The following is a 13873-nucleotide window of genomic DNA, read 5'->3' as shown; positions in this document are numbered from 1 at the left end:
TATATACAGTTGGTTCAGCCTCCAGATACATTATATTATATACAGTTGGTTCAGCCTCCAGATACATTATATTATATACAGTTGGTTCAGCCTCCAGCGACATTATATTATATACAGTTGGTTCAGCCTCCAGATACATTATATTATATACAGTTGGTTCAGCCTCCAGATACATTATATTATATACAGTTGGTTCAGCCTCCAGATACATTATATTATATACAGTTGGTTCAGCCTCCAGATACATTATATTATATACAGTTGGTTCAGCCTCCAGATACATTATATTATATACAGTTGGTTCAGCCTCCAGATACATTATATTATATACAGTTGGTTCAGCCTCCAGATACATTATATTATATACAGTTGGTTCAGCCTCCAGATACATTATATTATATACAGTTGGTTCAGCCTCCAGATACATTATATTATATACAGTTGGTTCAGCCTCCAGATACATTATATTATATACAGTTGGTTCAGCCTCCAGATACATTATATTATATACAGTTGGTTCGGCCTCCAGATACATTATATTATATACAGTTGGTTCGGCCTCCAGATACATTATATTATATACAGTTGGTTCGGCCTAAAGATACATTATATTATATACAGTTGGTTCGGCCTCCAGATACATTATATTATATACAGTTGGTTCGGCCTCCAGATACATTATATTATATACAGTTGGTTCGGCCTCCAGATACATTATATTATATACAGTTGGTTCAGCCTCCAGATACATTATATTATATACAGTTGGTTCAGCCTCCAGATACATTATATTATATACAGTTGGTTCAGCCTCCGGCGACATTATATTATATACAGTTGGTTCAGCCTCCAGATACATTATATTATATACAGTTGGTTCAGCCTCCAGCGACATTATATTAAATACAGTTGGTTCAGCCTCCAGATACATTATATTATATACAGTTGGTTCAGCCTCCAGATACATTATATTATATACAGTTGGTTCAGCCTCCAGCGACATTATATTATATACAGTTGGTTCAGCCTCCAGCGACATTATATTATATACAGTTGGTTCGGCCTCCAGTGACATTATATTATATACAGTTGGTTCAGCCTCCAGTGACATTATATTATATACAGTTGGTTCAGCCTCCAGCGACATTATATTATATACAGTTGGTTCAGCCTCCAGCGACATTATATTATATACAGTTGGTTCAGCCTCCAGCGACATTATATTATATACAGTTGGTTCAGCCTCCAGCGACATTATATTATATACAGTTGGTTCGGAGCCAGTAAAACGGCAGCCTCCAGCGACATTATATTATATACAGTTGGTTCAGCAGCCTCCAGCGACATTATATTATATACAGTTGGTTCAGCCTCCGGCAACATTATATTATATACAGTTGGTTCAGCAGCCTCCAGCGACATTATATTATATACAGTTGGTTCAGCCTCCAGCAACATTATATTATATACAGTTGGTCCAGGGCCAGTAAAACGGCAGCCTCCAGCGACATTATATTATATACAGTTAGTTCGGAGCCAGTAAAACGGCAGCCTCCAGCAACATTATATTATATACAGTTGGTTCGGCAGCCTCCAGCAACATTATATTATATACAGTTGGTTCAGGGCCAGTAAAACGGCAGCCTCCAGCGACATTATATTATATACAGTTGGTTCAGGGCCAGTAAAACGGCAGCCTCCAGCGACATTATATTATATACAGTTGGTTCAGCCTCCAGCGACATTATATTATATACAGTTGGTTCAGCAGCCTCCAGCGACATTATATTATATACAGTTGGCTCAGCAGCCTCCGGCGACATTATATTATATACAGTTGGTTCAGCAGCCTCCAGCGACATTATATTATATACAGTTGGTTCAGCTTCCAGCGACATTATATTATATACAGTTGGTTCAGCAGCCTCCAGCGACATTATATTATATACAGTTGGTTCAGCAGCCTCCAGCGACATTATATTATATACAGTTGGTTCAGCAGCCTCCGGCGACATTATATTATATACAGGTGGTTCAGGGCCAGTAAAACGGCAGCCTCCGACGACATTATATTATTTACAGTTGGTTCAGCAGCCTCCAGCGACATGATATTATATACAGTTGGTTCAGCAGCCTCCAGCGACATTATATTATATACAGTTGGTTCAGCCTCCAGATACATTATATTATATACAGTTGGTTCAGCCTCCAGATACATTATATTATATACAGTTGGTTCAGCCTCCAGCGACATTATATTATATACAGTTGGTTCAGCCTCCAGATACATTATATTATATACAGTTGGTTCAGCCTCCAGATACATTATATTATATACAGTTGGTTCAGCCTCCAGATACATTATATTATATACAGTTGGTTCGGCCTCCAGATACATTATATTATATACAGTTGGTTCAGCCTCCAGATACATTATATTATATACAGTTGGTTCGGCCTCCGGCGACATTATATTATATACAGTTGGTTCAGCCTCCAGCGACATTATATTATATACAGTTGGTTCAGCCTCCAGATACATTATATTATATACAGTTGGTTCAGCCTCCAGATACATTATATGATATACAGTTGGTTCAGCCTCCAGATACATTATATTATATACAGTTGGTTCAGCCTCCAGATACATTATATTATATACAGTTGGTTCAGCCTCCAGATACATTATATTATATACAGTTGGTTCAGCCTCCGGCGACATTATATTATATACAGTTGGTTCAGCCTCCAGATACATTATATTATATACAGTTGGTTCAGCCTCCAGATACATTATATTATATACAGTTGGTTCAGCCTCCAGATACATTATATTATATACAGTTGGTTCAGCCTCCAGATACATTATATTATATACAGTTGGTTCAGCCTCCAGCGACATTATATTATATACAGTTGGTTCGGCCTCCAGATACATTATATTATATACAGTTGGTTCAGCCTCCAGCGACATTATATTATATACAGTTGGTTCAGCCTCCAGATACATTATATTATATACAGTTGGTTCGGCAGCCTCCAGCGACATTATATTATATACAGTTGGTTCAGCCTCCAGATACATTATATTATATACAGTTGGTTCGGCCTCCAGATACATTATATTATATACAGTTGGTTCAGCCTCCAGATACATTATATTATATACAGTTGGTTCAGCCTCCAGATACATTATATTATATACAGTTGGTTCAGCCTCCAGCGACATTATATTATATACAGTTGGTTCAGCCTCCAGATACATTATATTATATACAGTTGGTTCAGCCTCCAGCGACATTATATTATATACAGTTGGTTCAGCCTCCAGCGACATTATATTATATACAGTTGGTTCGGAGCCAGTAAAACGGCAGCCTCCAGCGACATTATATTATATACAGTTGGTTCAGCAGCCTCCAGCGACATTATATTATATACAGTTGGGTTCAGCCTCCGGCAACATTATATTATATACAGTTGGTTCAGCAGCCTCCAGCGACATTATATTATATACAGTTGGTTCAGCCTCCAGCAACATTATATTATATACAGTTGGTCCAGGGCCAGTAAAACGGCAGCCTCCAGCGACATTATATTATATACAGTTGGTTCGGAGCCAGTAAAACGGCAGCCTCCAGCAACATTATATTATATACAGTTGGTTCGGCAGCCTCCAGCAACATTATATTATATACAGTTGGTTCAGGGCCAGTAAAACGGCAGCCTCCAGCGACATTATATTATATACAGTTGGTTCAGGGCCAGTAAAACGGCAGCCTCCAGCGACATTATATTATATACAGTTGGTTCAGCCTCCAGCGACATTATATTATATACAGTTGGTTCAGCAGCCTCCAGCGACATTATATTATATACAGTTGGCTCAGCAGCCTCCGGCGACATTATATTATATACAGTTGGTTCAGCAGCCTCCAGCGACATTATATTATATACAGTTGGTTCAGCTTCCAGCGACATTATATTATATACAGTTGGTTCAGCAGCCTCCAGCGACATTATATTATATACAGTTGGTTCAGCAGCCTCCAGCGACATTATATTATATACAGTTGGTTCAGCAGCCTCCGGCGACATTATATTATATACAGGTGGTTCAGGGCCAGTAAAACGGCAGCCTCCGGCGACATTATATTATTTACAGTTGGTTCAGCAGCCTCCAGCGACATGATATTATATACAGTTGGTTCAGCAGCCTCCAGCGACATTATATTATATACAGTTGGTTCAGCCTCCAGATACATTATATTATATACAGTTGGTTCAGCCTCCAGATACATTATATTATATACAGTTGGTTCAGCCTCCAGCGACATTATATTATATACAGTTGGTTCAGCCTCCAGATACATTATATTATATACAGTTGGTTCAGCCTCCAGATACATTATATTATATACAGTTGGTTCAGCCTCCAGATACATTATATTATATACAGTTGGTTCAGCCTCCAGATATATTATATACAGTTGGTTCAGCCTCCAGATACATTATATTATATACAGTTGGTTCAGCCTCCAGATACATTATATTATATACAGTTGGTTCAGCCTCCAGATACATTATATTATATACAGTTGGTTCAGCCTCCAGATACATTATATTATATACAGTTGGTTCAGCCTCCAGATACATTATATTATATACAGTTGGTTCGGCCTCCAGATACATTATATTATATACAGTTGGTTCAGCCTCCAGATACATTATATTATATACAGTTGGTTCGGCCTCCGGCGACATTATATTATATACAGTTGGTTCAGCCTCCAGCGACATTATATTATATACAGTTGGTTCAGCCTCCAGATACATTATATTATATACAGTTGGTTCAGCCTCCAGATACATTATATGATATACAGTTGGTTCAGCCTCCAGATACATTATATTATATACAGTTGGTTCAGCCTCCAGATACATTATATTATATACAGTTGGTTCAGCCTCCAGATACATTATATTATATACAGTTGGTTCAGCCTCCAGATACATTATATTATATACAGTTGGTTCAGCCTCCAGCGACATTATATTATATACAGTTGGTTCGGCCTCCAGATACATTATATTATATACAGTTGGTTCAGCCTCCAGCGACATTATATTATATACAGTTGGTTCAGCCTCCAGATACATTATATTATATACAGTTGGTTCGGCAGCCTCCAGCGACATTATATAATATACAGTTGGTTCGGCCTCCAGCGACATTATATTATATACAGTTGGTTCAGCCTCCAGCGACATTATATTATATACAGTTGGTTCGGCAGCCTCCAGCGACATTATATTATATACAGTTGGTTCAGCCTCCAGATACATTATATTATATACAGTTGGTTCGGCCTCCAGATACATTATATTATATACAGTTGGTTCAGCCTCCAGATACATTATATTATATACAGTTGGTTCAGCCTCCAGATACATTATATTATATACAGTTGGTTCAGCCTCCAGCGACATTATATTATATACAGTTGGTTCAGCCTCCAGATACATTATATTATATACAGTTGGTTCAGCCTCCAGCGACATTATATTATATACAGTTGGTTCAGCCTCCAGCGACATTATATTATATACAGTTGGTTCAGCCTCCAGATACATTATATTATATACAGTTGGTTCAGCCTCCAGATACATTATATTATATACAGTTGGTTCAGCCTCCAGCGACATTATATTATATACAGTTGGTTCAGCAGCCTCCAGATACATTATATTATATACAGTTGGTTCAGCCTCCAGATACATTATATTATATACAGTTGGTTCAGCCTCCAGATACATTATATTATATACAGTTGGTTCAGCCTCCAGCGACATTATATTATATACAGTTGGTTCAGCAGCCTCCAGATACATTATATTATATACAGTTGGTTCAGCCTCCAGATACATTATATTATATACAGTTGGTTCAGCAGCCTCCAGATACATTATATTATATACAGTTGGTTCAGCCTCCAGCGACATTATATTATATACAGTTGGTTCAGCCTCCAGATACATTATATTATATACAGTTGGTTCAGCCTCCAGCGACATTATATTATATACAGTTGGTTCAGCCTCCAGATACATTATATTATATACAGTTGGTTCAGCCTCCAGATACATTATATTATATACAGTTGGTTCAGCCTCCAGATACATTATATTATATACAGTTGGTTCAGCCTCCAGATACATTATATTATATACAGTTGGTTCAGCCTCCAGATACATTATATTATATACAGTTGGTTCAGCCTCCAGCGACATTATATTATATACAGTTGGTTCAGCAGCCTCCAGCGACATTATATTATATACAGTTGGTTCAGCCTCCAGATACATTATATTATATACAGTTGGTTCAGCCTCCAGCGACATTATATTATATACAGTTGGTTCAGCCTCCAGATACATTATATTATATAGAGTTGGTTCAGCCTCCAGATACATTATATTATATACAGTTGGTTCAGCCTCCAGATACATTATATTATATACAGTTGGTTCAGCCTCCAGATACATTATATTATATACAGTTGGTTCAGCCTCCAGCGACATTATATTATATACAGTTGGTTCAGCAGCCTCCAGATACATTATATTATATACAGTTGGTTCAGCCTCCAGATACATTATATTATATACAGTTGGTTCAGCCTCCAGATACATTATATTATATACAGTTGGTTCAGCCTCCAGCGACATTATATTATATACAGTTGGTTCAGCAGCCTCCAGATACATTATATTATATACAGTTGGTTCAGCCTCCAGATACATTATATTATATACAGTTGGTTCAGCAGCCTCCAGATACATTATATTATATACAGTTGGTTCAGCCTCCAGCGACATTATATTATATACAGTTGGTTCAGCCTCCAGATACATTATATTATATACAGTTGGTTCAGCCTCCAGCGACATTATATTATATACAGTTGGTTCAGCCTCCAGATACATTATATTATATACAGTTGGTTCAGCCTCCAGATACATTATATTATATACAGTTGGTTCAGCCTCCAGATACATTATATTATATACAGTTGGTTCAGCCTCCAGATACATTATATTATATACAGTTGGTTCAGCCTCCAGATACATTATATTATATACAGTTGGTTCAGCCTCCAGCGACATTATATTATATACAGTTGGTTCAGCCTCCAGCGACATTATATTATATACAGTTGGTTCAGCCTCCAGATACATTATATTATATACAGTTGGTTCAGCCTCCAGCGACATTATATTATATACAGTTGGTTCAGCCTCCAGATACATTATATTATATACAGTTGGTTCAGCCTCCAGATACATTATATTATATACAGTTGGTTCAGCCTCCAGATACATTATATTATATACAGTTGGTTCAGCCTCCAGATACATTATATTATATACAGTTGGTTCAGCCTCCAGATACATTATATTATATACAGTTGGTTCAGCCTCCAGCGACATTATATTATATACAGTTGGTTCAGCAGCCTCCAGCGACATTATATTATATACAGTTGGTTCAGCCTCCAGATACATTATATTATATACAGTTGGTTCAGCCTCCAGCGACATTATATTATATACAGTTGGTTCAGCCTCCAGATACATTATATTATATAGAGTTGGTTCAGCCTCCAGATACATTATATTATATACAGTTGGTTCAGCCTCCAGATACATTATATTATATACAGTTGGTTCAGCCTCCAGATACATTATATTATATACAGTTGGTTCAGCCTCCAGATACATTATATTATATACAGTTGGTTCAGCCTCCAGCGACATTATATTATATACAGTTGGTTCAGCCTCCAGATACATTATATTATATACAGTTGGTTCAGCCTCCAGATACATTATATTATATACAGTTGGTTCAGCCTCCAGATACATTATATTATATACAGTTGGTTCAGCCTCCAGATACATTATATTATATACAGTTGGTTCAGCAGCCTCCAGATACATTATATTATATACAGTTGGTTCAGCCTCCAGATGCATTATATTATATACAGTTGGTTCAGCCTCCAGCGACATTATATTATATACAGTTGGTTCAGCCTCCAGCGACATTATATTATATACAGTTGGTTCAGCCTCCAGATACATTATATTATATACAGTTGGTTCAGCCTCCAGATGCATTATATTATATACAGTTGGTTCAGCCTCCAGATACATTATATTATATACAGTTGGTTCAGCCTCCAGATACATTATATTATATACAGTTGGTTCAGCCTCCAGATACATTATATTATATACAGTTGGTTCAGCCTCCAGATACATTATATTATATACAGTTGGTTCAGCCTCCAGCGACATTATATTATATACAGTTGGTTCAGCCTCCAGATACATTATATTTAAAAGGGAAAACAGAGTTGTTGTTTTACTCAATATGTTTTGTTGTTGATATTGTTACTGTTGAGAGGAGAACTCTCACTGTACCGTTTATACCCTACCCTATGTGTTGTTGTTTTAGGCTCAGAGGAACCGCCTGTCTTCCTGGAGCTACACTACAACGGTTGTCCTGACAACGCACAGTGTCCTCTACTGCTGGTGGGCAAGGGCATCACCTTTGACAGGTACGCGCACACATCACTGCTGTCCAATCAGGGTGCTCTATTCACTGTGTTGGACACACTAGTGGTTAAAATATCAGCTGCCGTTTTTTTAAAGATTCCTAGTCTCAATTAATTGATACAACTGTTAACTGTTACTTACTCTCTCTCTCTCTCTCCCCCCCTCTCTCTCTCTCTGTCTCTTTCTCTCTCTCTCTCTCTCTCTCTCTGTCTCTTTCTCTCTCTCTCTCTCTCTCTCTGTCTCTGTCTGTCTCTCTGTCTCTCTGTCTCTCTGTCTCTCTGTCTCTCTGTCTCTCTCTGTCTCTCTCTGTCTCTCTCTGTCTCTCTCTCTCTCTCTCTCTCTCTCTCTCTCTCTCTCTGTCTCTCTCTCTCTCTCTCTCTCTCTCTCTCTCTGTCTCTCTGTCTAGTGGTGGGATCAGTCTAAAGCCTCCGTCAGGCATGGACGCGATGAGGGCTGATATGGGAGGAGCCGCCACAGTGTGTTCCGCCATCGTCACGGCAGCAGCCCTCAACCTGCCAATCAACATCATAGGTGAGCTTGCGGCGACGTGACGCGCTAGCCAATCAGTGTCTAGAGCAGGGCTCCCCGACCCTGTTCCTGGAGAACTACTGTCCTGTAGGTTTTAACTCCAGGAGGGTATCTCTCCAGGAACAGGGTTGGAGTTAAAACCTACAGGAGGGTATCTCTCCAGGAACAGGGTTGGAGTTAAAACCTACAGGAGGGTATCTCTCCAGGAACAGGGTTGGAGTTAAAACCTACAGGAGGGTATCTCTCCAGGAACAGGGTTGGAGTTAAAACCTACAGGAGGGTCTCTCCAGGAACAGGGTTGGAGTTAAAACCTACAGGAGGGTCTCTCTCCAGGAACGGGGTTGGAGTTAGTCTGCAGCTTGTCTGCTAGAAGGTTTGTAGTTTGACCTGCAGCTTGTCTCCTAGAGGTTTCTAGTTTGGTCTGCAGCTTGTCTCCTAGAGGTTTCTAGTTTGACCTGCAGCTTGTCTGCTAGAGGTTTCTAGTTTGACCTGCAGCTTGTCTGCTAGAGGTTTCTACACAGGAAGTAGTAATGTGTGTTATTAACCCCCAGGTCTAGCACCTCTCTGTGAGAACATGCCCAGTGGGAAAGCCAACAAGCCTGGAGATGTCGTCACCGCCAAGAACGGCAAAACCATACAGGTATTTGTTACCGTGGCTACTAAACCATACAGGTCTTTGTTACCGTGGCAACTAAACCATACAGGTCTTTGTTACTGTGGCTACTAAACCTGCAGGTATTTGTTACCGTGGCTACTAAACCTGCAGGTATTTGTTACCATGGCTACTAAACCTGCAGGTATGTGTTACCATCGCTACTAAACCATACAGGTGTGTGTGTTACCGTGGCTACTAAACCATACAGGGCTTTGTTACCGTGGCTGCTAAACCATACAGGTCTTTGTTACCATGGCAACTAAACCATACAGGTATTTGTTACTGTGGCTACTAAACCATACAGGTATTTGTTACCGTGGCTACTAAACCATACAGGTATTTGTTACCGTGGCTACTAAGCCATGCAGGTGTGTGTGTGTGTGTGTTAGTTACCGTGGCTACTAAACCATTACAGGTCTTTGTTACCGTGGCTACTAAACCATGCAGGTCATTGTTACCGTGGCTACTAAACCATACAGGTCTTTGTTACCGTGGCTACTAAACCATACAGGTGTGTGTGTTACCGTGGCTACTAAACCATACAGGTATTTGTTACCGTGGCTACTAAGCCATGCAGGTGTGTGTGTGTGTTACCGTGGCTACTAAGCCATGCAGGTGTGTGTGTGTGTGTTTATGTGGCTACTAAACCATTACAGGTCTTTGTTACCGTGGCAACTAAACCATACAGGTCTTTGTTACTGTGGCTACTAAACCTGCAGGTATTTGTTACCGTGGCTACTAAACCTGCAGGTATTTGTTACCGTGGCTACTAAACCTGCAGGTATGTGTTACCATCGCTACTAAACCATACAGGTGTGTGTGTTACCGTGGCTACTAAACCATACAGGTCTTTGTTACCGTGGCTGCTAAACCATACAGGTCTTTGTTACCATGGCAACTAAACCATACAGGTATTTGTTACCGTGGCTACTAAACCATACAGGTATTTGTTACCGTGGCTACTAAACCATACAGGTCTTTGTTACCGTGGCTACTAAACCATACAGGTGTGTGTGTTACCGTGGCTACTAAACCATACAGGTATTTGTTATCGTGGCTACTAAGCCATGCAGGTGTGTGTGTGTGTTACCGTGGCTACTAAGCCATGCAGGTGTGTGTGTTTATGTGGCTACTAAACCATTACAGGTCTTTGTTACCGTGGATACTAAACCATGCAGGTCATTGTTACCGTGGCTACTAAACCATACAGGTCTTTGTTACCATGGCTACTAAACCACGCAGGTCTTTGTTTACATCAAATTAAGTATTGTGTGTGTGTGTGTGTGTGTGTGTGTGTAGGTGGACAACACAGACGCAGAGGGACGGTTGATCCTAGCAGATGCTCTCTGTTACGCTCACAGCTTTAACCCCAGAGCCATCGTCAACGCTGCTACCCTCACTGGTTAGTACCCTCACTGGTTAGTACCCTCACTGGTTAGTACCCTCCCTGGTTAGTACCCTCACTGGTTAGTACCCTCCCTGGTTAGTACCCTGTGTGTGTTGGTGAGACGGCCATCGTCAACGCTGCTACCCTCACTGGTTAGTGCCCTCACTGGTTAGTACCCTCCCTGGTTAGTACCCTCACTGGTTAGTACCCTCCCTGGTTAGTACCCTGTGTGTGTTGGTGAGACGGCCATCGTCAACGCTGCTACCCTCACTGGTTAGTACCCTCACTGGTTAGTACCCTCACTGGTTAGTACCCTCCCTGGTTAGTGCCCTCACTGGTTAGTGCCCTCACTGGTTAGTGCCCTCACTGGTTAGTACCCTCACTGGTTAGTACCCTCACTGGTTAGTACCCTGTGTGTGTTGGTGAAACGGCCGTCGCTGTTCACTAACCGGCTAGTCTATTGGTCACTTGTGTTTTCTGTCTGTCTCTCAGGAGCGATGGATGTTGCTCTGGGTTCAGCAGCGACAGGAGTCTTCACCAACTCTGACTGGCTCTGGGAACAGCTTCACAAGGTAACACACACACACCCACAGACACACACAGACAGACACACACACACACACTGAAAAGCCATCCTCTATTATAATTGGGTACGTTGGGATCTTCTATCAAAATGTTTCACGTTTGGAAATCAACTAAAATGTATTGAACTTGTTCCAAAAAAAAACATTATTTTGCACAATATTATGAACTGGAAAGATCTGAAATTCATATTTCCTGTAACTGTCTGACGAGGAACACGTGGAAATGCCCCTGTGTGTCTGTGGTTTCTGTGCCATATTTCCTGTAACTCTGACGAGGGACACGTGGAAATGCCCCTGTGTGTCTGTGGTTTCTGTGCCATATTTCCTGTAACTCTGACGAGGAACATGTGGAAATGCCCCTGTGTGTCTGTGGTTTCTGTGCCATATTTCCTGTAACTCTGACGAGGGACACGTGGAAATGCCCCTGTGTGTCTGTGGTTTTTGTGCCATATTTCCTGTAACTCTGACGAGGAACATGTGGAAATGCCCCTGTGTGTCTGTGGTTTCTGTGCCATATTTCCTGTAACTCTGACGAGGAACATGTGGAAATGCCCCTGTGTGTCTGTGGTTTCTGTGCCATATTTCCTGTAACTGTCTGACGAGGAACATGTGGAAATGCCCCTGTGTGTCTGTGGTTTCTGTGCCATATTTCCTGTAACTCTGACGAGGAACACGTGGAAATGCCCCTGTGTGTCTGTGGTTTCTGTGCCATATTTCCTGTAACTCTGACGAGGAACATGTGGAAATGCCCCTGTGTGTCTGTGGTTTCTGTGCCATATTTCCTGTAACTCTGACAAAGAACACGTGGAAATGCCCCTGTGTGTCTGTGGTTTCTGTGCCATATTTCCTGTAACTCTGACGAGGGACACGTGGAAATGCCCCTGTGTGTCTGTGGTTTCTGTGCCATATTTCCTGTAACTCTGACGAGGAACATGTGGAAATGCCCCTGTGTGTCTGTGGTTTCTGTGCCATATTTCCTGTAACTCTGACGAGGGACACGTGGAAATGCCCCTGTGTGTCTGTGGTTTTTGTGCCATATTTCCTGTAACTCTGACGAGGAACATGTGGAAATGCCCCTGTGTGTCTGTGGTTTCTGTGCCATATTTCCTGTAACTCTGACGAGGGACACGTGGAAATGCCCCTGTGTGTCTGTGGTTTCTGTGCCATATTTCCTGTAACTCTGACGAGGAACATGTGGAAATGCCCCTGTGTGTCTGTGGTTTCTGTGCCATATTTCCTGTAACTCTGACGAGGGACACGTGGAAATGCCCCTGTGTGTCTGTGGTTTTTGTGCCATATTTCCTGTAACTCTGACGAGGAACATGTGGAAATGCCCCTGTGTGTCTGTGGTTTCTGTGCCATATTTCCTGTAACTCTGACGAGGAACATGTGGAAATGCCCCTGTGTGTCTGTGGTTTCTGTGCCATATTTCCTGTAACTGTCTGACGAGGAACATGTGGAAATGCCCCTGTGTGTCTGTGGTTTCTGTGCCATATTTCCTGTAACTCTGACGAGGAACACGTGGAAATGCCCCTGTGTGTCTGTGGTTTCTGTGCCATATTTCCTGTAACTCTGACGAGGAACATGTGGAAATGCCCCTGTGTGTCTGTGGTTTCTGTGCCATATTTCCTGTAACTCTGACAAGGAACACGTGGAAATGCCCCTGTGTGTCTGTGGTTTCTGTGCCATATTTCCTGTAACTCTGACGAGGGACACGTGGAAATGCCCCTGTGTGTCTGTGGTTTTTGTGCCATATTTCCTGTAACTCTGACGAGGAACATGTGGAAATGCCCCTGTGTGTCTGTGGTTTCTGTGCCATATTTCCTGTAACTCTGACGAGGGACACGTGGAAATGCCCCTGTGTGTCTGTGGTTTCTGTGCCATATTTCCTGTAACTCTGACGAGGAACATGTGGAAATGCCCCTGTGTGTCTGTGGTTTCTGTGCCATATTTCCTGTAACTCTGACGAGGGACACGTGGAAATGCCCCTGTGTGTGTGTGGTTTTTGTGCCATATTTCCTGTAACTCTGACGAGGAACATGTGGAAATGCCCCTGTGTGTCTGTGGTTTCTGTGCCATATTTCCTGTAACTCTGAC

The 13873-nt window shown here is 41.2% G+C and overlaps 1 protein-coding gene across 1 annotated transcript in view; it reads left to right on the top strand.

The window, feature by feature from the left end:
• Positions 1-13873, top strand: part of LOC139374073 (cytosol aminopeptidase-like) — a 34126-nt gene that overhangs the window by 13004 nt on the left and 7249 nt on the right. Inside the window, exons 8-12 of the mRNA XM_071115056.1 lie at positions 8522-8624; positions 9029-9153; positions 9702-9790; positions 11105-11207; positions 11685-11764. Coding sequence (XP_070971157.1) covers positions 8522-8624; positions 9029-9153; positions 9702-9790; positions 11105-11207; positions 11685-11764 — 500 coding nt within the window. The remainder of the gene's footprint in view (positions 1-8521; positions 8625-9028; positions 9154-9701; positions 9791-11104; positions 11208-11684; positions 11765-13873) is intronic.

This window comes from Oncorhynchus clarkii, chromosome 19 (assembly GCF_045791955.1).
Source record: "Oncorhynchus clarkii lewisi isolate Uvic-CL-2024 chromosome 19, UVic_Ocla_1.0, whole genome shotgun sequence".
Classification (NCBI taxonomy): domain Eukaryota; kingdom Metazoa; phylum Chordata; class Actinopteri; order Salmoniformes; family Salmonidae; genus Oncorhynchus; species Oncorhynchus clarkii.
The sequence above is the reverse complement of the archived record's forward strand: the minus strand, read 5'-3'. Positions and strand labels throughout refer to the sequence as shown.